This window comes from Falco rusticolus, chromosome 3, assembly GCF_015220075.1.
Source record: "Falco rusticolus isolate bFalRus1 chromosome 3, bFalRus1.pri, whole genome shotgun sequence".
NCBI lineage: Eukaryota > Metazoa > Chordata > Aves > Falconiformes > Falconidae > Falco > Falco rusticolus.
Genome location: NC_051189.1, coordinates 41,550,219 through 41,575,626, shown reverse-complemented (window position 1 = coordinate 41,575,626; position 25,408 = coordinate 41,550,219). Strand labels below are relative to the sequence as shown.

Below are 25,408 nucleotides of genomic sequence, written 5' to 3'. Positions count from 1 at the left end.
TTTAACCAGAGCAGAACTAATATAAAAAACAATTGGCAAATCAAAAAATGTCATTAGTGTTTTAAAAACGTTGTGAGTTGAATAATGGAATTACTTGCAGCTTCAAACTATTTTATATGCTGGTAAACATGACTAGGCTTTTTTATGTACACATATGTAGCATTATAGTATAGCTGTTGCTTTATAAATATTAATCTGTGTTAACGTATTTTAAAGATACATGGCTTACAATGATCACTTGCATACAAGGCAGTGTCTATTTGGAACAGATTAAAAATGATGCAGAATATATCCCATATAGCATTTTACTTCTGTAGAATTATGCTTACTTTTCTACAAGGGAAGGCAGCTACAGTGTTTTATTTAGCGTTTATGGTTGAAGCAAATTTTTTATGAATAGAGATGATGCCAAAACTGTATTTTCATGTTCTTCCTTTGAACTGTGGTACACCTTTCCCTACGACGTGAGAGTCCAGCCAGAAAAGTACCGCAACATGCTGCAGCTAAGGAACGCACATCTGCTGGTGGTAGAGTTCCAGCCCAGCCTACTGCGTAGCAGCAGAGCCCTGTACACCTTCTCTGAACAGGGTCACCAGTTTGAGTCTCCCTCCTCTGCTCTATCATTCTTTTCCCTGAAATTACATCAGTCTAATTTCTTTGAAACCACGGCCCTTCTCTGAATATATTTGACGTTTAGTGGAAGATTAAAAAATTAGCAAAGGGTAAATGACGACGAGACCATTGCATAACCCTTGTTTCTTTAGGAAACCTGGTAAATCAACAAAACCCCCTAGACTACAAATGAAATGTTTTGGTGAGGTAATAATGTAAAATTTATTTCAGATAGGCTGTTAAGAATGCTTTAATTAATGTTTTTGTCTGTTGTTCTTACGATCAAGTCTTGCACACTTGGTCATACATATTTTTTGTGTATGTCAAATAAGCATTAAAAAAACTTAGCAAGTTTACCTCATAGTATATTTTAAAATAATTTCTTGCAACTGGATTGAGTGGGTTCCATAAAATGCAGATAACTTTGACTACCACAGAGTTCAAGAGTAAAGCGACTGGGGAGGTGGTCTGTTTGCTGGCATCCCTTCTGAACTGCTGTGTTACCCTGGTGATTTAGTTGCTGTTCCTGAAAGGAATACTTCTCGCAGTGATAAAACAGCACTGGCAATTTTGATTAGGAAATTCTGAGATATTCCCAGAAGTGCTGCTTTGCAGAGATATGGTGCCAAATGCTATGGTAATTTAAAGTAAGTGCAACCCCCACTAAGTAACTGGAACTGCACAGAATGTAAATCACTGAAGAATTTGTCCTGTTATGATGTCTCAGCGTGGAACAAGAGTTATATATATGAATTATTTTAAAACTGTTGATTTTAAGTAATGCCTGCTGTTCATGTTACTTAAGGTAAGAGATGATATTTTGCAGTATTTTGCAGAAAATGTTATATATTCTACATAAAAAACACCAGATAGACTATTCTAAACAAGGACGCTGCTTTTTTTTTTATTGTTTCATGTGTAAATGTGAAACTAGATTGAAAGCACTCCCTTTTCTTTTTATCTGTGTAAGTCTCAGACAGTTTGGACCGTGGATACCATGGGTGTCAGACCTGGAGGTTCCCCAAGGCAGAAACTTTTAAAGGACTCCTTAGCAGCAAAAGAACTTCAGACCATGGAAAAACACCTAGCTGGTATGTATGCTAGCAAGGGATCATAAAATGCTTAGCAGTATTCACTCAGCTAGCTCTGCCAATATTTTAGACAAAGGAAAAATTGATCTATGTAACATGCTGATGAAAACAGATAAAAACTTCAAACTTCCCCTTTTCTTCATTGAAGAAAACCAGCACAATTATTGTTGTGTTTGTAGATGTAATTAACTTTGCTTTAATTACAGTAAATACAGTAATTAAACTGTGTTAAATATACTGCAGTCTAACAGCTTAATAATGCGCCTTTTTTGTTTGTTTGTTTTCACGTTTTACCAAGACTTACGCAATAAGGAGGTACAGATGCTTCACCTACAGTTAAGTAGTCTTTACAAAAGACTGCAGTGGACCTTTAGCTTGAGAACAGATTGCTTTGCAAGAAAAGCCCACCTTATTCATGGGACTTCTAGCCAAGTCTGTTAACTTGCATGCAGTGGAACATCTGCAACATCTTTGGTGGGATAACCATTTCTAAAAGGTCAAACAACCCCCCCCCCCCTTTTTTTCAGTGGAAATATGCTTCAGAGGGATGATGGTAATGAGGGATATCCTAGGATATAGTTTGAAATTTGTTGTTCTTTGTAATCAATATTTTCTATCTTCAGCTTTAGTTACAAGGTGTGGCATAGACCTGTTAGCGGTGGTAGTCCTATATTATGCATCCTATTTGTCATATGATGAAAGCTGAGCTTTGTGGGCCAACTCTATGAAAAGTAATGCAGAACTGGAACATAAAGACTGTATATGTGATGTGGAGGGAGAAATGTAATTTATCTGACCCTTCTTTCAAGCTGTTCAGAGAGCGAGGCAGAGAACTTGCCACTTTCAGTGTGATTTTCTAGAAGACTTTGACACCTATCCTACCGATAATACTGGTGTGAAAAGCTTGGGAGCTGTATCCTCTTTAGAGAGAGGTACAGCTGTTGCATTTCCGTCTAGGGGCTGTTGCAGCTGAAGGCAAGAAAGAAGACAAAGTTACAAGCACAATGTGGGAGGCTCTTCAGAAGTTTTTGCTCATAATGGAGCAAGAGCTAAAAATTTTGATATCTACAAATGAAGATATTTTAGACAGGTTTTGTTTCTGTCAACAGAAATACTGTCATTCAATTATTATTTTTTTTCTGGCAGGTTCAAGTCACTGTAGCTATTAGAGATATAGCCACTGCCAGACTAGACTGAAAAATCCATGAGCCCTCTCTCCAACCTGGAACTGCCAGGAACATCTAGTGGGAGCCAGGACACCAGCAGGCCAAGCTTTGGTCATCAGGTTTCTGTGGCACAGCAGGGACCTGAGTTACCCCAGGGCTCTCTGCCACTGAGGCAGCACTTGCCTTCCCTGCTGTTGCTGCAGTTGTCACTCAGGAGGGGTCTGCTGAAGATCTTCCTGCTTTGATTTATGTCCTAACTGGTTGCACTTCCATGGTTGTACAAGCTGTTCTTGTATGCAGTATGCTCTGAAACGTGCAGTTCCTTTAGAACTCCCTTGGCAAAGCTGACAGTAATAATTACCATATTCAATAGAATATGCAATACTTAAATACTTAATTGACTGTAAGCTAACTAGCTACATTCACTCAGTCTCTGAGAGAGATTCAGTCTGCTGTTGTGTGACCTGCAAGGTCTTCCCTCACAGCAGTGCTGTTGTGATTTGGCTTTGGGCCTGTTACTTCAGTAACACTGAACGTGGGGTTCAGTCATTCTGCTATTCAGTAATTTTCGTCTACCTGAGAAATTCATGAGAAAACAGCCCAATTATTAGACATTGGACTCTTGTCCGGTCCTAATAATTCATGTCCTATTATAACACCAGTGCTACCTGAGACAATTATTCCCCTCACAGACAAGCTATAACATTATTTCCATTAAGAATCAGCTCAGATGACCTCAGGAAATAATGCTGTGGTTTTTCTTAGCCTTATTTGTCTCATACATTTGCAAAATTCAAGTATCTCTGATACCAGCAAGTCTCCTTGTTTCAGTTCTCTTCCCAGGTACACTGGAACCTATTAATTCTACCCAATACTAGGCAGTCATTTAGATACCTGAATTATGACTTGGACTATCTGTGTCATGATGAAATGTGGTCCCCTGTTTCGGATACACCTTCTTAAGGAGCCTGTCTTTTTCTTAAGGACTATAGGACTATATGCTGGATAAAAGTCATAACATAAGGCACACTTTGGTACCTGTGCCTAAATTAGAGACTAAGCACCAACTGCCAGCAACTGCCTCAGTACCTTGATATTTGAACGGTATTTTTACAAAATCAGATATTGAAGCAGTTCTCTTTTCCTTATGTACATATGGCTTGAAATACTGTCTGAGATCCAGTGTCTTATGTTACCGTGGCTGCTTTATATCACACGCAAGCAGAGAATATTTTTTTTGGTAGTTAATTCCAGTATCTTGCCAATTTGGTTTGTTAAACTGATTCTGTTGTCATTGGATACTTCTGGAATATATTTTATCATAAGAAGAACTATTAAATGCATAAACAGTTCGTAAGTGCATTATGAATCATATCCTTCTTCTGGTGTTTCTGATATGAAAGTAAAATGCCTTTGTATTGCTCTGTTGCCTGCATTTTATTTTCCTTTAAACGACATTGACAAAGGATTTAAAAAATCCTAAATTATAATTCAATTCTGGTATTTACTATAGATCAGATAATACTATAAAGCGGGAGATGTGTGATTATTCTTTTTTCTTCTTTCCTTTCTGGTTGAAAAGCTGATATTGAAGCAAAATCAAGAAGAGGATGTCTGCTAAAGAAAACTGAATAATTACACTATGGAAACATGTTAATTATGTGTAGGAGAAATTATTAGAATAATTGGTTTATCTGCAGGCTTAATTACTATATGGAATTAAGGAAACATGAGCCAGAATAAAATGTTTATTTAGCTATAATCATTCAATATTCAGATAATTTCTTAGCATACTGAATCATCATGGGGAAGTTAGTGGTTGGTAATTTTGCAAAGATGTAGGCTAATGTGAATCTTTAAAAGAACATACTCCTCATTTGGTTTAAATCAGGTAGCCCACACTGTCATTTTTTGGCCCCTGAATTTTTGCCAGACATCTTACAAGTTCCAAAGTTATGTGTATCGATTATTTTAAAAGCATAAAGGGAGAGTACTTCAAGACATAATTATTTCAAAATGGAAGTAAATTATTTTAAGAGGTCAGCAAGATAGCAATTAGAAATATTCTTAACTGTGTGCTAGAAACAGTAAGTTGTTTTGAAATTTGCTAACAGCAAAACATTTAAAGAGTTGAGAGACACTTTCATCTGAAGCTTTCACAACTATTTGTTTTACCAGATTTTCTAGTAATAGCATTTGAAATGTAGGGACTATCTTGTATTAGACTAGTAACATGAAATTGACAAAGCTTATTTTCCTGTTTTCGAGGTGTTATTATAAAATAAGTTAATGTTAAAGGCAGCACATCTTTAATTATTTTACATAGAGCATTCCTTTTATACCTACTGGTAAACAAGTGGAAGAAAATCTAGTTTTCCAATATGCAGTTTAGGATTTGTTTCTTTTAAGACTTTTAGAATGTGAAATTATTGTTAACAAAATAAAAATGAAATGCTCGTATAAATAAGTTCACTTAATAGGTGTTTAAATCAGTAGAGCCTTGCAGATTCACAGCTTCTGGGACTGTGACTTGTACAGTTTAATAGGAAACAGCACTGATTTTCTAAAGATAACCAACTGTTCTCATCAAAACCAAGTTACAGTAGAGTACATGCCAGTGGGAGCGAAAATTCATAACAATTGTGTAAGATAAAATAAACTTGAGTAAACTGTTCCTTAAGCTTGACATTTTTACTTGCAAGGACTTTCAGTACATTAGCAATGCTAACCTAAATTCCCACTGTCCTCACCTAATTCTGTTGGATATATCAGATTTTATTCATTAGAAGCATTAGTAACATTTAAATGAATTCAAAAGACACTTTTCATCTCTATCCCTGATCTTTTCTGGTTTTAAATAGGATCTTATTCCTTACAACTGTGTGAGGGGTTTTAAATAGGATCTTATTCCTTACGGCTGTGTGAGGGGTAGGGACAGGACAGCCAAATGGTGGCCACTTTTTCTCCTTGGATTCTAGATGTTGGTGACCCCTCACCGGCTGTGGCACTGACAGCAGGCCAGAGCACAAAGTTCAGATTCAGACAGGATCGCAGATCCAGATGTGCCAGAGTTCAAGGGTTTTGTTTGGGCAGTGGACAGTGAGGCCAGAAGCAGAAGTCTCACCTTGAACCAGTTTTGGATTGCCCTTCGCTGCAGCTGAGGATGGCAGGTTTCACTCACTGCTCCATCTGGGTTTGATGCTAATGAGAAACCGTGCAAAAGCCGCAGAGAGATAACTCTGAGTAAATGAGATGAAGTTTTATAGGCTGTATCGATGTTCAGTGAAGTGGTAATATTTTGTTTCTGTGGGATAGCTGTGTTTGCAGTAAATCAAATGTAAATAAACTTGAGGAAATGCTTTTCACGCATTTGAACTGTTAATTCTGATGCCTTATATTTTAAGGTCAGATAGATTTTCTCTGCACAGCTTCAGGTTGTCACTAACACTGGAGAAAATCCATAGGAGTTTTAAACCACAGAAACAGATTCTTTATTTTCTTTTTGTGTGTGTGTGTGTGTGTGCGCGCACAGATATTGAGAAGGACCTGGCACTATGGGAAGAAGCGAGACTCTCACGAAGCCCTAGTATCCAACATCATAGTTTAGTTACATCTGACCATCAAAGTAATCTTCAAGCTACACAGGGCCAAAACCCGAGGCCTCAGGTGCCAACACAGATGGGGAAGAACATTCAGCTCCAAGGAAACAAATCACCACCGCTGCCGGCTAACAGCAGAACACAGGTCTCCAGCGTTGCAAACAGCAGGCCTCCAACGCCCGGTACGCAAACCAACAGGCCACCAACTCCATCAGCTCCGGGGAGCAGACCAGCGACCCCAAATAGCTTGCTGTCACGGCCTCTTACCCCTAGCAACCACGGAAATAGGGAAGGCGTCATTAGCATGCAAAGAAGCAGATCTTTGACATCTAAGAGCCAAATGGGGAGGACCCTCAGCGCTGCTTCAGGGCTTGCTGTGCAAATGAGTGGAGACATTCTTGGAACTGTCACTACTCAGAGAAGCAGCTTATCAGAAGTAAGATTTTCGATTTAATGTTTTTTGCTATGTTTAAAAGCTGCTATAACATGAAGACTAGATTATGGTTCATATTGAAGTAACATCCGTATACCTAATGTAACTTACTACTTGAAAAAGAACTTTAAATATAACGATGAGAAAATTAGCAAGGAAATACTGCTCAGCTTTGAGAGGTACTGATTAGAGAATGCCAGGATTTATTTACAGAAAACACACTGCAGCACTCATGCACACCAGATTTTCTATGGGCTCTATAGGGTTTTGCTTGCATGATGCACAGCAGTTTTATTAGCCTTACAGTTTCCAAGAGGTGCGTATCTCTGGAATATTAAATGCAACTTTTTTTTTTTTTTTCCTGCCACACTAACAGTGCATAATACTTCCTCGCTATGCTTTTTATTTCATTTTTTGGACGCATTGGAATGATTAGTTAGGCATCGCTGAACAGACAGATTTTCCAAAATACAAAACTGAACTACAGTGAAAAAACATCCAACATTGCTGAATCACTGCGTAGTACTATGTGCATGTTAAGTAGGCTGATTCAGAGCATAAAAACTTCCTGACCCATATTAAAGGCTTTACAGGATTAGTTTTTCTTTAAAACAAAACAAAAGGAAAAAAGTTAAAGTACCTTGTAAATTTTGAGTGGGATCTCCTCTGCTAGCCTTAGCTGCCTTAAATATAACTTCAGTGTATAGGCGGTGGAAATAAAAACACTTCTGAAAGAATAGCCCTGCTGTCTATCGCAGATACATGCCTTACAAAGGTGAGTTTTTTTCTCAGGAAATGCCAGTCCTTCTTTACTGACATGAGAAGGACCTATATGTCTAGATTGCTAATTTTTAATGGTGGAATAAGTCGGTTCCCACCATTCATTACCAATCTCTTTGTAATCCATTTGTCAAAACCTGGAGAGCTTTTTTCCAAGACTGAAAAAAATATCATGCTTTTAGATAATTGTTTCTGAGAAGTATTATTTGTTTTAAAAATCTGTTGCGTATGACACTTGACACAATGTATTATCAGTCTAATGACGACTTAAAGAAAACTAAAAATGTTTATAATAATATTGCTTAGAGATGTTTGTAGGAAAATGAGAGATTTGATACTTAGTATAATCTTGTAATTAAGTGTATGGCCTCCATTATTTATTATGAAAGAAAGGAAATGAGGCACAGATAACTCTAAACCTAAAGAATTTGGGGAAGAAATCTTACTTAAATTTGGTGGAAAAAATCCTCATTTTGGTGTTTGAATGGCAGTGCACTAATCCTGTCACTTGAGCTACTTCTTCACCTAAATTGGATATCCATCTTAAAGACATTGGGACTGAAGGTGACTACAGTTCTATTGAAATTATCTTCACTGACAGTTGAAATATTTCCAAACCAGAAGTTTTCCATGAAAAAAAACCCCAAACCCAACAGTAATTGTAACAAATTTATTTTTTGACAAGCATAAAACCATTGTCTTCTGTTTTGAGAAGTGGATATGTTTGTGTGTTTGAATTTCCTCACATGCCAGAAAATGGGAACTGAAATTCATTTTTAACTAAACATGTTCAGAATAGATGAAGGGTTTCATTGTTTCCCACTAAACACTTCTCTCTTTCTTTCCTTCTTTTTAAGCACCCCTGTTCTTAAATGATGCATAGTCACGTGATGCCAACTAGAGTTATTATATAGACTCCTGAAAGTGCCATGTAAGGAGCACTGCATCTCCACCAAGGGACACCCGGTCTGTCCATCAATCCTGATCTTTCTTGTAATGAGACAGGCAATTAAAAGTGGTTTCTTCCACAGCCTTTCTGTAGTTAATAGTAATAATAACTGTGAGTCCCATTTCATTTGCTGTGACTTGTTACTTCGGTTTGCCAAATCCCAAGCTTTGCTGATAGCTCTTACAATGTGTCCTGGCATACTTTCAATATATGTATTTATATGTTTCATGAACTTTAAGAAATGAGCAATATTATTACCCAGTTTTACAGTTAGAGTAGCATGTCTGGTTTCAACCAGCAAGCCCACTGTAAATCTGGCGTTAAATCTCAGCATTTCTGTGTAGGATCTTACCCTCTGTTACAATCCCTTCTAGAAGTGACTAATTCTTTTCTTTCTCTTTGCCTCCTGGGTACAATAGTACATTAGCTGCTAGTGACCTAGTTCGAACCCTGTTTATCCTTTTCTGGCGTGCATAAGTGACCTTTGACATAATGGAAAATTGTCTTGGGACTAGCTCTCCTGTGAAGGGAAAAACTGCTAATATGACACGTTCATACAGAAGACCTTCTTTTACCAAGCTTTAAAGGCCCTTGGATGTCAGAAAGTAGCTGACGGAGGTCTGGCCAATCTGCCGCTACCAGCCTCATCTTTGGATGCTCTTCTAAGCATCTTCTAAGCTATCGTTGCCCACTGAAGTTCTTGATCACTTAGAGAATTGGGTTTAGACACAACATACACAGGAGGCACCTCTGTTCAGTGACATTTTTTGCCATGTTGGAGATGTCTCCCTGTTTATGGCCACGTGAGTTCATTCTCTTGTGTCACAGCTTCTGTCTGACCATGTAGTCAAATTTTAAAAATTCAAAGGTTGCCTGGGGTAGAAGAACAACAAAGTTCTGGCTCTCTTTGTACTTTTATGGATCACAAAGATGAAACTTGAGGCTGATACTGTAAATTATTTTGCAACTTTCATTGTAGGTTTTGCATCCTCTCGCTGTATAAAAACAGTAAAATAAAAGAAGGGAAATTGCCTTTCTTCTTCTTAGCTTTATGGTGTGAACTGGGAATTTCCACTAGATTTGAATACACTGTGGTTATATTGCCAATCCTATAGAAGATGCTATGATAAGATTTACAGATAATTCTGCTTCCTCACTCGTAGGTGGTGCTCATGGATTAACCTGTACAAAGTTGATACATATTTGATGAGAGTAAGTCTGGTGAAAAGGATGTGATTACTGGCTACCAGGAGCATGTTTTACCATAAGGAGCTTGAATTAAAGAATTCAGAATCTGCATGAGTTTACACTGTGCTGTCACTTGTTTTTTTATCAGGAATTTTAGCATATCTCTCAATGCCTTATGTGTGCTTCCTAGTTTGTAATGCATTTCAGAGTAATGTAACAAGTCTAAAATACAAACATTTTACTGATTAATACTATTCAGAGTTCTTAAGTTTTAGTGAAGTTCATGCGGTAGCTCAGGGTGGTTTAATCTTGTTATAGCACAAATCTTAAATAATTTGGCAAGTACTTAACATATCAGCTGTTAAGAATGTTTTGGGTTTTCTAATGCTCAAGACATAATGATCTGAGATTTTGTGGACAAGTTTCTGCCTCTTGGCGCACATAATATTACAAAGTTCTAACAGGTGTTTTTTATTAGCAGCTCTGTTCAAGGCTGAATTGAATTATAGCAAAGAAATGCTACCTAGAGAAATAGTTTTATTATCTCTATAAAGCTAATAAATCATGGTTCCAAATCCTTTGACAGAGATACTTTTATGCATTTACCTTATCCTTTGGTGTTTGTATAAATTGACAAAGGAATGTTAAATCCTGCTTATCGCTTTAGGATGGATTCCATTGAAGTGACACAATTCTGTGATAGTTATCAATAGCTTTGAGATTAAAATACTGCTGACTCCCTTGTTTACCATTACATTTTCTGAATGCTCGGAATTTTACAATTACTTTATTTATCCAGATGGTTTAAAGTGGTATTCAGTAATCTTTATTGGTCTGTCATAGTTGACAGTGGGAAATTTCAGCTTATTTGAGTATAGTATTGATTAGCACAAGTTTTCTTCCTACTTACTAGAGTACAGAGCATAACTCGATATGATGAGGACTCTCTTTTGGGTCAGATACTTCCACGCTGTTCTGCTGCCTGGCTTAGTTCTTTATTCTGTGGTTTTGGAAGATTAAAAAGTACGCTGGTCAGTGTGAGAGCCTACTGCAAGAATCCTGTTCTGTGAACAGAACCACTTTGCCCAGTTCAGTGCTGTGGTCAGCAACCTTCTCGAACACTAAGCACATTTGAAATGGCAATACATGCATAAGGCCTGGAGCTCCTGCCGGAGCTTGGTGTTGGGCCATTGTGGCAGTCTTTGTGGATTTCTTTGGCAGATTACTAGCAGAATTAGTAATGTACTCCCAGTGAGTTAGATCTTGATTAAACAGCCTTTGGTCAACAAGAACTGATTTGAGTAAGCCGTTTCTGTTTATAAACCAGAGAGCCGAAACAATAACGCTGTAGCGCTGTGCAATACAATTTTACTTTGAATATGTAGATTCTGTTTTTCAGCTGGTGTAAAAGATGACACGGCTATTAGCCCCTCCCTTCTTTTTCAGGTACTTATAAGAATCTGGCCAGTAATTTTATGATATCTGGCTAATGTTTAAGTTCTTTTTTAGAGACTAGACTTGCATGTTTGAGATGCTTTTGAAAATAAAACTGTGCACTCCAGTCTTGTCTCTCACCTTGAATATTGCAAAGGAACCTGTCAAAGTATTTTATATGTCTGTGTGTGTATGTGCTCACATACATATATGTGTGTGCATGGAAAAATATTTGTATATACATACATATATACCTTATAGAAAAAAGGAGGCAATTGTAAAGCATTTTAAAAAGCATATATTCAGTTGTGTATGGATTTTTAACGGTGTAAAACATGATGCTTAGAGTTTTATGGTATCTTGGACACAAAAGTTTCCATAGCATTTTTCCTTCCTAGGCTTTCTCCTTCTCCAATAAAACCATAGATTCTAAATCAAGTTTCAGGTCCCTGTTCTTACTAGATTGGAGATGGTGAAAGTTCAGACAAGTGAAAGCCTTGCTTAAACAAATCATGCATGACATATCTAGGCATAGTCCAAAAACCGTAAGGACAAATGGAATATACGCATTAAGATTTTGTTCTGTGATGCTGCATTTTTAAGATGAGTATGTATATGTCTGTGGCTATAGCAGACAGATAGCTAAAAAGACTTTTTTTTTTTTAATAGATAAATAAATAAGAATTAAAAAAATTCTAGGGAGTCTGCATATTCTCTACATTCTGGTTTTATTTTACAACACGATTATTGTTTTTTTTTTATTGAAGGCTTTCTCCTCTCAGGTTAAGTGAGGCTAGAGTGTCTGCTACAGTCTGCGTTGATATAGACCATTCTCTGTCATTTTATCTAAAATAGATCTCTTTGTGGCAGGATGAATTCTTACAACAGCTTCAGCTTGCTCATCAGCCTTGGATATTGCCAAGTGACACAGAGAGTGAAGGAATGGAAGCTGACCAAGACAAATGTAAGTATATTTGTTAGGACCAGATAATATGTCAAAAACCCTCAAACTAACTTCTCTTCTTCAGACAGTATGACTACAAATTCTATGACGTTTATGCCTGCTCACAGGAGCTTTTCTTATAAATACCAATTAATCATTTGTTTGAGGGCTGAACTTTTTAGGATTGATTTACATAAGTTTTCTAACGGTCACTGAACAATGACGAAATGATCAGAGACCCCAGTTTACTTAACTAAATTAAACAATTTGTCCTGATGTGTTAAAGCATCCGTTCCATGGAAGTAGCATGAAGTTGAAATAGATACTCTGTTTAGTAAATCTGTATTGACCAGCAAAAAAACCCGCAGTAGCTCTGAAAAGTAGAGCCTTCCTCCTCAGGCCTGTGACTCCATTCTCTCTGGTTTACCTGTGTTCTTTTGAATTCCTCTACTGTATGAAAAAAAAAATTCTTAATCACACAAGTAATCCCTAATATCCTGTACTCTTTGAAGCAGTTGTCTTATCATGAAAGCAAGGGGGTCAGCAGGATCATAACCTAATTGACAGAACAAGTAACAACAAGTAACATGCTATAAATTGTAATACATGCAAACTGTAGCAAGTTCTATCTTGCTGAAAATATTAAATGCTTTGCATTTTCTTTTTTAATTCGCTGTAGATTCGTGTATGCAAGGCAGAATATACACACTATTTCCCAACACATTTTAGGTGATATACTTGAACAGATGATTTAATCAGCATGTTTAGAAAATTTAATATATTCTACTAAAACTTCTTTAAACATGCAGAGTTAAAATAAGAAAAGGCCAATTTTATTACAGAATGGAACAGTTGGGTAAGGGATTAATGAATAATAAAAATCATGCCAGATAAATAGAATAGATTTTTAAATTGTGCCACATTAAAAAAATTAAGAGTTTTCTATTCATATACCAGTTTCACAAAACCATACATAGCTTGGGGTTTGACTATGAAATTTCAGTTTACACAGTGAGATACTGAAGAGCATGTGCCAGTTTTTTAACACCAGTACAGTGCTGCAATGAAGTTCTGTGTGTCCAGCTGATTTTAGTCCAAAGCCAGTAAGTCCAGTTTGACTTGCACCCGAACCTTCTACCTGACTTTGGGCTGAAGCTCACCTTAGGAGGCCAAAGGGAGAGCCTGGTACATGCCTTCTCTGTGCATGTGAATTTTCCTCTGTATTTTCTGTAATGAATTTACAATCCCACAAACATTGGTAGGACTGGCTGTGCACACATAGACTGGGGCTGATTATGTGATCAGGTAGACTGATGCTTCAGAACACATCAGATGCACAGCATGGTTCTTTTATAGCTGCTGTACCTGCATTGCCTGGGTGTGGGGACTTCTGAGCATCCAAGATCCTGTACTGTAAGATTCCAATAATCCCAGCAGATCATTGTCACTGCCCAGTGTAAGAGAGTAGTAACTGACAAAAATTTTGGTCCTATCACCAGATCAGTAGAGATGATAGTTGCCTAACTAATAATACTTTTTTTTTTCTGGATCTGATGGTACCAAGAACAGAGGAAGGAAAGAAGGTAGCTGTACTTTCTGACCAAGAGTTCAAGCATATTGTTAAGGGCATTGCCACATGCCTCAAACACTGACAGGTTTGGGACATCAAACACCTCTCTAGGAAGTCTGTTCCAGTGTTTGACCACCCTCTTGGTAAACAAATGCTTCCTAATGTCCAGTCTAAACCTCACCTGATGCAACTTCCAACCATTCCCACATGTCCTATTACTGGACACCAGGGAGAAGAGACCAGCACCTCCCTCTCCACTTCCCCTCCTCAGGAAGCTGTAGAGAGCAATGACATCACCACTCAGCCTGCTTTTCTCCAAACTAGACAAACTCAAAATCCTTAGCCACTCCTCCTTCCAACCCTTTCACCAGCTTTGTTGCCTTTCTCTGGACGCATTCACATCCTTAAACTCGGGTGTCCACAACCGCACACTGTATTCACGGTGAGGCTGCACCAGTGCTGACTTTTTGACCGGCCGGTTATACTGTGTTTGATGCACCCCAGAACGCGGTCTGCCCTCTTGGCTGCCAGGGCACGCTGCTGACTCATGCTGAGCCTGCTCTCGACCAGCAGCCCCGGATCCCTTTCTACAGAACTGCTCTCCAGCTACTCCTCCCAATTTGTGCTTGTGCCCAGCGTTACTCCATCCTAGGTGGAGGATCTGGCATTTGCACTTGCTACATTTCATCCCATTAATCACAGCCCAACGCTCCAATCTCTCTAGATCCCTGTGCAAGGCCTCTTTTCCTTCAAGAGAGTCAGCAGCACCTCCCAGTTCGGTATCATCAGCAAACTTGTTAATGGTGCATTCAACTCCTGCATCCAGATCATTGATAAATGTATTGAACGGGACTGGCCCTAGAACTGAATGCTGAGGAACACTGCTGGTGAATAGTCACCAGCCTGATGCAGCCCCATTCATTACAACCCTGTGAGCTCTGCCCTTAAGCCAGTTCTTCACCCAGTGCACCATGAACCTGCACATCTCACAGCTGGGCAATTTTTCCAGAAGGATGCTGTGAGGAACAGCATCAAAAGCCTTACTGAAATCCAGAAAAACTATATCCACCATCTTGCCTTCATTCATTAGCCAGGTGACCTTATAGAAGGATATGAGCTTAATTAACCAGGGCTTTCCCTTTGTGAACACAGGTTGACTGTGCGGTTAACTGCGGTGTAGTTAACTGCTGCACCCTTTAGAGCAGGTCAATGTTACTACTGTTACAGCTAAAGGAGTAGAACAAAAATGTGTGATCAAAGTAATACTTTCTGTATCTGAAATCTAATAATGATAAATGCTGTTAAAATAATGTTATCATCCCCATCTGAGGTTACATGCTTGTGTCATTGGCAAGCAGAAAGTGCAGAACTGCCACTGCTGACAAAAAGAAGCTGCCAATTGCTAGTTGTAAAGTGAAGAGTCGGTGAGGGGCTTGGCATACTTGCTGATATCAGTGCTTATAGGCAGAGCAGCTGGCAAGATTGCACATCATTTTTCACCCTAAAGTTAATAAATCTGTGTGGATGTTGTGTATGTGATTTAGTGTTGAGGGGGCCAGGAGTTCGTAATTTATGAGTTTGAGCAGAAGAGCTGCAAAATTAATCTTTACAATAGCAACACCTGTTCTTTGACTCGGCTTTTAATAAATTATATGTGGATAATATTTACCACATTCTTTGACTACTTTGAGATAATAGCAGCCAGGTGTAAAGCTAGTTTTTGGTAGTGGGAAAACAAAGTGCAAAAAGAAAAGCTATGTGAGTCACCTTGAGTTCTTTTAAATTAATACCTTCTGGTTCATGTTCTGCAAGAAAAAAAGAAAAACGGTTTTGGGGTAGCCGTTTCAAATGTAGTCAGATGTAAGAATTTAAAGAGGCTATTTTCAGAGCCTATGATAGCTGAACAGAATTGGGTCACTTTGGCATCTCCCAACAAACATCATTTGCATACAGATACGACAACGCGCATCTTGTCTGTTGGAAATGAGATCTGGGTTCTCAGTTCTTGTAAATCAGACTTTACTTTCCAAATCCTTCAGGCTCTCTGACAGCTTTTTAAAATTTTATCCTTATCAGCAAGATCCAAAGATAACTAGATGTTGTAATTTTTAAAGCTTCATACCAATTATGAAAAAATTTGAAATCAAATAGGTACTCACATAAAAGAGTATAAATGATTACAGCTTTAAAGATTAGTTATGTTAAAGAATGAAAGAAAAACATTTTTAAGAAGCACTGTTGATTTTTTTTATTATAACCTCTATTTCCCCTTTATGTGCTTTATTAAATTTGTGGCTGTATGTCAGAGAGAGAGGTGTGTAATTATTTGCTCTTATAATGTAAATTTTATTATTAAAAACTAGGAACCAATGCATGCTTTTTTAAGAACTAGTATGATTTAGTAATTAAATTTCTTCTGCTTGCTAGATTTGATGCTCTGTACACACTGAGCAAAGAGAAGTGAAAATGGCCAAGGCAATATGATCCAAAATCAAGAGTTTGTAGTTCTTTTTTTATTTTAGTGTCACTAAAAAGCCTGTAGACAGGAGCTCATATGTCTTCCCCCTCAGCTGTCATTCTGAAGACAGAGTTCTCTGTTATTACTGGTAGTAGTTTGTGTGTGGATTCTCTTCAAAGAGTTTTCAGAGGATGCATAGAGATTATTCTTGGAAAGAGGAGGGATCTGGAGAAAATATTTACTGCTTCCACAGTACTTCAGTTTGGTGGAAGTTCTTTGAACTGGCAAAAATATTATTCTTTATGGGGTACTGATGCAAGGGAACAGAAAAGCTCACCTACAACTACCAGAGCATTTCTTGGCCAGCTTTTATGAGTAGAAATTTGGCCTTGCAGGGAACTGGCAAGAGCCAGCTTTAATTTTCCCTTGAGAACAGGTCCTACAAAGACTGCTGGTTGGAAATTCCTGATGCATCACTACCTTCCAAGAACCTTGAAAAGACAGTCTTTTGGTGTAATTTTACCTACTCTCTGTAGTCCTGGCATCGATTTACTGCCCCAAACCCTGAGTCCGCTTTCTTGGGTGCCTAACTTAAGAAGTAGCCCACCAAGCAGTTTTCACCAGGTCTCATAGCCTCGGTCAGTAGAAGATCCCTACCTGAAGTCAGTCCGTTTGGCAGGTGTACATGATAGGTGAATGACGTAAACTCTTAATGAACTTGCTGCTTGGGTAATCCACATTAAATATGTATCTATGTATATATACATATATACATTCCTTTGCCCTCCCTAATCTGCTTAAGGCTTGCCAGTTTCTGTAGTCAGTGGCACACCAAGTGGTGTGGCTACTATCACTTCACTCTAACTTCATCCTGCCAACAGGAGCACTAGGTGCTCATTTCTAGTTTGGCTGATCTGGGAAAAGGCCTGAACTCTCACCTGCTGACCTGTGGCAAGAAGCTTGAATGTTTTTCCACTATGCATCTACAAACTCATCTGAGGTTTGCAGAGAAAGGCCTTCTGCTGATAAATCAAAGCTGATTGTTGGGGAAATGTAGGTTTTGCACTGCATTTGCTCTTGCACTGGTCTTGAAACTCCGCAGTGAAAGACAGTCTGCTGCTGACTTCAACAGCTTTTGAGGAAAACCTTCATTTTCCCATTCAGCACAAATGTCCACCTAGGAAAAAGACCCAAAGAATGAAAAACAGTATTTTGTAACATCAAGAAATTCAGACTGTGTTCCAGTAAAATTCCAAACTGTTCAATAATTGTCTGTGGGTAAAATTCCTTACACTGAGCAAATTCACATGGCTTAACAGTTACTTTTTCTTCCTTATGAAAATAAGTGTTCCAAAGGTTTGGAAAATTGCTTGATCAGCGTTGATAAGGAGGAGTTTACTGCTGGAATATGTTTCTGCTGTGAAAGTTTCCTTTTGCTAGAGTGAGATACTACTCAGTATATGAGTAAGAATGACAGAATCAGGCTTAGAGCAGCAACTGTTGATTACAACCTTTATGACATTAGTACAAACACAATCTATTTCTGTGAGTCAGATTCAGCTGTTTTTACTTGTCTTCTACTCTGATGTAGTATAGCAGTACTGGAAACATCTCTTTCAGTGGGTATGAGTTTAGGGCAAGGCTAGATTTGGTTTCTGTAGGGAGTAGGGTAGTTATGAGGCATTGTTCAAATATAATGGTCAATTATACGTCTGGTTAATAAGAACATGATATTTGTAGTTGGAAATTTTTCCCAGTGAATAGGAAATTTACTATAAATATGCAGTTTTTGTCTAAGAAGTGAATCTGGGTTGAACTGCTGGGACACTTACGCTTCCAAATTCATGTAACTTCTGGAAAAAAATATTGGTATTTTTCTTTTACTTAATATTTTAAGAGTGGTAATACAAACTGGAGTAAAAAAGTAGTATCTCCCCACCCCAAATAACCTTTCTGAGGAGTGTCATAAAGCTTTTGTCTGCTTGGAGTACGAGTAATTTTCCAAATTTCTCCGGTGTGGACAAGTAAGATACATTGTCTGTCATTCTGCCTACCAGTGGCTTAGCTAGGTATTTAGCTTGAGACAGTTCTGTGTCCACTTCAGAAATGGGATACCAGTAAGGATTGTGTTCCTGTAAAGATAATTTTTCCAGGCCTATTGGATGGTCTTGGCTGGATGGTCTTGTAACACCCATAGCTGAAGCTGCTGTTGTAGTCTGGAAAGGAGAGAAAACAATTTTCTAGCATGGAAGCTTGGCTGCTTGGATTTAATTATTTATAGATGGTGATACAAAAGTAGAGATTGATATTAATTCTGCCAGAAGTTAGATGACTGTTGGATAGTGATGGGAGAATTCAAATACAGCTAGGGAAAACTGCAACTAGACTCAAGATTCCTTTTTTTGGAATGGATGTGCTTAAATCCAAAACTGCCATTAAATATTTGGATTCATCTTGGAAAAGTTCACATTGAACTAAGTATTTGGGAGGAAGAAGGAATTTTCCATTGCAGTGAAGAAAAAAATTCTCAAAATTGTTTCAGTGCAGAAAGCTGTTTTCAGTACAGATTCCAAACCTAAGGATATCTTTCCTGCAACTTGCATTATTATGGTAAACTTGGATTCCCAAAGACATTTCATGTAATAAAAAATGACACTGTAATTTTTAAAATGGCATAGAGAATTATCAGGGCACACATTAGGTAAATTAAAAGCTGGCTCACTGAGGAATCAAAAACTAGAGTTTCTAATGGGAAGATGTAGATGAATGGGGCTCATTAGGGTCTTACAGGTTTGCATAATTGGTGGGAAGGACAAGTTGAAGATATTAAATGATATAAATCCCCTGGTGTAATGGCTACATTCCAGTAAAATGCACTTTATTATAACCAGATGAAATGTATTCGAACCAAATGAAATTTATCTGGCACCAGAGAAACATATCTGTCTCTGTTGCAGAATAATGAGGCTTTATCCTGGAAAGCAGTGACCTAATGGCTTTAGGATGATCATGGAAGATCATCTCAGAGTGAGCTCTCAGCGTCACAAAGAAGAGTAGACCATGCCTTGAATGCCTAAAAATTTAAGTAGCAAAGTGATTATTCCACGTCATACCAATAAAAAACTGTGGTTTTCATGTCTTGACGTTAAGAAAGGTTGGAATTACTTGAGAGCTTTCAGAAGGTGATTAAAAACAACCTAGGGTTTGGGAAGTCCTGTTAGGAGTTCGGCTCACCTAAAGACATTCAACTAGGGACCTCGGAGATGACTTGGTATCTGTAGGTAGTCATTTAAATAAAAAAGATTCAACTCATCAGACTGTGACAAAGGAAATTAAATGCTATGTCCTAGCAACGAGGAGCCTTAAGCATTGTAAGCAAAAGTTGAGGGAGGCGGTGAACTTGGAGTTCTTAACACAAGGGGTGATAGGGCTTTCATAATGACAGATGGTAGATAATCCAACGGGATATTCTATGGGGTCTATACAGGTATATGCGGGCTCTGTACAGGTATGTCAGAGGTCAAACTAGATGATGACAGCAGGGTTTTTTGTCTTGGTATGTATGAATGTACTTAGGCATTCATAAAGAACAGGCTGGATGTGCAGTTTCAGTTGGTTTCCTGGACACTACATGTTAGACATTGATAAAGATGCTCATGACATAATGATCATGATTCTACATTGATGCTACCTGTTTTCTTACAAACCCTTGAAAATGTGCATAAATGTATGTACATGTAAATGCATTTTTTTAATTTTTATTCTAAGGTTTATCCTAGTGATTTAAAACTGCAAAGCTCCACCCCACCCCACTTGTTTTTATTACCATGATTTAGTCCTTAGAATATATAATTTACTTGAGAAAGCAGAGTGCCTCTGAATAAAGTAATGGCTGTCCTTAGTGATCGAAATACCTATACCTGGGAATTATAAGATATGACAGTTTAGATTAATATTGACCATAACAGTTATTAATAAAATACTGTTAAACTTTAGTCATAGAAGTCTGTAGATTTCAAAGCATAGAATATGTTCATGCTAATTTTATCTATGTGAATGTCCAGTATTAAATGGCAGCGTATATAATAGCAGTGATGTAAATATATTTTGCTTTTAAAAGACTTCTTTTTTCTTTAATTTGAAAAACATTTGCAAGGAGAGTTCTAAGCTTTCAGGAAAAAAAAAATATTGGCTGTCCTCCTTAATTTTTTAATTCCATGGAGTTCTATGCCTTGTATAAACCACTCTGGATAGATATATAGGTAAATTCAACAGATAATCAATCGCTAAAAAACTGTACTAAGCTTTATTAGAATTTTATTCAGATAATTCAGTCCTGTGTTGTTGCTCAACCCTGTGGCTGCCTAACATTTGTGCTGCGTGAATCGGGAGGAGCTATGGAGAGTCTGGCAGTGGTGAGCTGAAACTGCTTCAGCTGGCCTTTCAACCCCAAAATACTCATGAAGCAATACCCCTGGTGTTTTACTCTAAAGACAAGTGACTACAACCCTATGAAAACTGTGAGGTGCAGTCATCCTATGGAACTGCATCTGGCCTTTGAGGAGCATATCAGTGAGCTGTTCGACTGGAGGACTACTGTCCAGACTTTGCAGTTGGAAGGAACTGGCCATTTGGTGTGTCCTTCATAGTACAGACCATTGGAAAGAGTGGGGACCAAATTATGCTGATGGGCTCATTCTTTTATGCCTTCCTTGATTCTTTCACTTGCCATGCTGGCTGAGTTCTTTCACTACAGGCCAAGAATATCTTGCTGCAAAACTATGTGTGCTTTTTATTCCATTTAATTGTCCCAACTTTTTTTCAAGAGCTATCAAACACAGTCATCTTTCACCAGTGCCTTGTGTAGTCGTTTATGGCAGTGAAGAAAGAGGACGAAGTAGCCCAGAAGTACTACCAAAGCACATTTGTCATGTTCTATACCTACTTTCCACTCAATTTGTTTGACTGCAGATGACTCCATGACGTGCAAGACCCAGGGAATATCAAGCAGGGAGTACATCCCCTTGGGTTAAATAAAGCCTTGAAAGGTTTTTGGCTCCACAACTGACTGATTCAGAAGAGGGTCCAGATTGCTGCAGAAACCAGAAAAAATGTAGAATGCTGGACTGTAATCCTAGAGTACAAAAATGACCAGGAGCTGAAGGATCTGTGACAGATGTATTTTCTTCCTTTGGCCCAGTATTCTCCAGGCTCTAAAAAAAATTTAACACTCCTTATTATCCTGTTGCTGTAAATGTGTTTTACAAGGACGAAATTTATTCTAAGCCAAAACTGTAGAAATTTCTCTTTTGTCATGAAGAGGAAAGATTTCACATTCAAGTAGGAAAAGCTCTGTAATGGAAAAGGTTAAGATTTTGTGGCATGATTACGGTGACTGTTCTTGACCTTGTCAGGGAGAAAATCCATGAATGTGGAGACTGGGAGAGAGGGATAAGAGAGGAGGGTTCATCCGTGATATGTGACTTCTGTTCATTTTGGTTAAATCTTGTTTGGCAATGCATGGTGCCAATGTGAATGTTACAGCAGGATCTGGCCACACTTGTTTTCTCCATGTCTTGTTGCCCTGAACTGCAAAGTGGGATGATAAAATGTGTTAACTGACAGCAAAGGTATGAGAAATCACCAGTTAATGTTTCTAAAGTGTGTCAGGAGTCTGCGCTGAAATTCTAATGTCTATCTGGATTTCTTTCAGGTGTGATTTCACTAAATTTAAAATGGCCGTAGTTTTTCCAGTTATTTTCCCCAAGTCAGCGGGGTCTTCCTGCTTCTATTTGCTACTTCTAAGTTATTGTCATTCCTTTTTATACTGGAGAAATCAGCCTGTCAGGGTACAAGTCCTCTCACCTACTTTTGCCTGTATAGAAGTGAGAGAGTCTAGTCCAAGCTATTTGCTCTCTGAAGTAAGAAGAGAAACAAAGGGACTGCAGAGGGCAGTTAGAGATATGTCTTACTAGGGGACTGAGACAGGTACACTGAGTCCCATCACTCCTTCAGAGTGTCCTTCATCTCTTGCATTTCCACCTTGGTGCTTCTGTATCTCATGGCAGCTGAAAGTTAATTTGATCTTGCTAATACTATTTCTCATCAGTCAAGAATTCTATAATGCATATGGGGTAGCACGGAATATATTTTCTGGCTGGCATCCCATTTCCTTCTGTAGCTAAGAAGACCACAGTCCCTGGAGTTTTGTGCGTAGCAGTCATGAGAAGAATCTTCAAATGAAACAAGCTTACATGTATTTGCTGTTCTTTTTCAACCCTTAAGACAAATCTATTACTTAAAAGATCAAACTGTGACAGTGCTTGAATATCTGCTAAATGAAGTGCCTCTACAGAAAACAGTTGTTAAACATTAGGTGTAAATGACAAAAAAATACATGTAAGGTTAATAAAAGATAAGAACTGTTGCTAAGATTTCCTAGGCTGTATTTTTTTTTTTCTCTGTTGTGATGCAGAAGTTTTCATGGTATGTACCTTGCTCTGTTGAACATCAGTACAGTATCAGATATAAAGTCCAGGCTTATCACCTGGCAAAGTGAAACTTAAAGGTCTTGTTCCAATCGTATTTAATTGATTAGCTGGAGATGATAATGGGAATAGTTTGTTCCTGCCAAGTTTCTTTAATCTCCCAAAGCGGGCTTGCATATTTATATGTTCAAAAGAAGTGATTAAATGTGAAACTGCTGTGCCTGATTTCCTTCAGGGTTTAAAAATGGCAGGATGAAGGCTTCTAAGGTAACATGTGGACCTTTATGCATTCAGCTGTGTAATTAAACGTGGTTGTGGTGTTTATTTCCTGTTTATAACCCTGATTCTCTGACTGGATTTGTGTAATAGGTCCAGTTACAGCATCACGTCTTTTACAAACACTGTCAGGGGTGGGGGGCAGGTTGTGTTACAGTCAGCAACATTTGCAAAACAATATATTTCAATATGCATATGTAAATATTTGTAAAAGCTAAATTTCTGTTTTGCTTTGGGGAAGCTTTTCAACCTGAACACAATCAGAAAATAAAACATTGCTATCTCAGTTTAGCTGATGCATCACAGTCGTTTATTCTGTTTGATTCTTTTTGAAACACTGGTAATTTTTTGTAGTCTATTACTACTATTGAAAAAGAAGCAGCAGAAACCCCTTCCAAAACACTGAATAATGGCAACAAATAATATAACTAAAGAAACTGTGATTTGCTTCTGGGTGTTTTAGAAATGAAAAGGAACCAGGATTCATCAAAATACTGATCAATGTTGCTTATTTAACTGTGAATTCAGCATTATGGAAAACTCCTACAAAATACAAACACAATGAAGGATTAATTTTCCCTTTTACCCTGTTTTTCTGTACATTAAATTTTAGCCCTAATTTCTGTGTTTTTCTGTTTGATTTCACAGGTTTGTGAAATCAGTGGGATTGTTGAAGAACAGTTTAATTAAAACAAAAAGTATGGTGATCAAAACTACACCTGAAAATTTGCTTTAGTTTATACATAATAATTTTAAATAAAGTTATTTTTCTAGTATCAGCAGTACATAAGTGGAACCACTCTGATATGTGGATGCTGTAATGCACTGAATCAGAGTATTTGCTGTGGTACAGTGGCCTTAAGAAAGAAGGGTAACTGTCACCTTTTAGTGTAAAGTTACAATAATGTTTTTGTTTAGTTCATACCCCTGTTATTTTGGATTGACGTTTGATAAACTAAACTCTGCCTGACCAAAATAAACTTTACCTAGAGATTTTATGTATTTTAACTTGTCTAAGGTTTTCTACCTCTTATATTTTTGTAATCTTTACTCTTTTTTAGATTAATAAACATGAAAGTATTTGCCCACATCTGCCAATGTGTATGTCCCATTCAGGTCTCACAGAGAACTAGCTGTTCACTCATAGTCACCTGCAGAGAGAGGTCAGAAGGGGGAGCGAGTGAATGAGTGTGTGTGTGGGTAGCAGAAACAGGTGTTGCCCTTGCCACATAGCTTTGTATTGAGTTTATCTACTTTGATCTTTAACACAAATAAAGACTCTGTTAAAAAGGGAACATATCAATAAGGAATGGAGCATGCATGCAAAAATAAAGCACCTAAAGGAATATCATATCTATGATAAAGCATTAGTTACCCATATGGATTACTGAAACAAATTTGCTGTTTAAAGTAAGCTAACTGGTATGTGCTGTGTGCTTGGAACTTTAGAAGATGCTTTTCCACAGACATCAAATGAAGGGATGTGGCAGTTGCATTTACTGATTTCATTTACCTGTTAATTCTGTCAAGTGTGTTCTCAGTTTCCTTTGTCTTCAATTATGTACGCTTGGTTCCTGTATCTCGGACACAATGATATAATGAAATTGCTTGCAACTATTAAAAAAATACAGTATAACAAACCATCTATTTGTTTAAGAAATAAAAATGAACTGTCTGTCATGAATGTTTCATAGCGTGAACTTTTTTTGCTCTCACAAACATACAGTGGTAAATACACAGAAAACGTGTGGTCTGTCTTAGTCATGAGCAAGTGGAAGCTAACATCGTGACAAACGAGTACTTGCTATATATATATATCATCATAGTGTAGACTTCCTATATGTAAAACGTTTAGTGGGCTGGAACCCCACAGGAATAGTCCCTGGGAGTTCATTTCAGCAAGAGACTTCATTAATTCGTCATCAATAAAGAAAATCTGTTATGCCGTGTGTATTTGCAGTATACTTGAAGACTCATTTGCATATAGGAGAGTATATTATTACTGATACGCTCTATTGAGTCAGTTGTGCTCAGTAAAGCATTCTTGTGAAACTAATACCTCCTTTTCATGGGTTTTATTTGCCCTCAGTGGCTTGCATTTCATATTTTACCTTGACACTACTGAAAAATGTAAAGTAGGTGTGCCTTTATTTCTCCTTCCACCTGCTTCACTGAACATCTGTTAAGCTCCATTCTTTCTGCTTTGTGCCATTACTGGCTGAAATTATGACCATATTTAATTCCTGGGGAAAATCTCATTGACTTCAGTGGAACTAAGATTGCCCACAACAAGATGAGAAAGAAATTAGAATTTGGCAGCATCTTAATTCTGGAAGTTCTTGCATGTCTAAGAACTTGAAGACAATTCTGGCTGGGTAGTTCAGAGAGGTCAGGGACATGTCTGGGTTTGTATTTTGATTA

The 25,408-nt window shown here is 37.8% G+C and overlaps 1 protein-coding gene across 1 annotated transcript in view; it reads left to right on the top strand.

The window, feature by feature from the left end:
* Nucleotides 1-24,648, top strand: part of C3H8orf34 (chromosome 3 C8orf34 homolog) — a 166,933-nt gene extending 142,285 nt beyond the window's left edge. The window contains exons 11-14 of the mRNA XM_037382037.1: nucleotides 1,583-1,703; nucleotides 6,402-6,904; nucleotides 12,123-12,216; nucleotides 23,636-24,648. Coding sequence (XP_037237934.1) covers nucleotides 1,583-1,703; nucleotides 6,402-6,904; nucleotides 12,123-12,216; nucleotides 23,636-23,643 — 726 coding nt within the window. The 3' untranslated portion in view covers nucleotides 23,644-24,648. The remainder of the gene's footprint in view (nucleotides 1-1,582; nucleotides 1,704-6,401; nucleotides 6,905-12,122; nucleotides 12,217-23,635) is intronic.
* The last annotated feature ends 760 nt before the right edge of the window (nucleotides 24,649-25,408 follow it).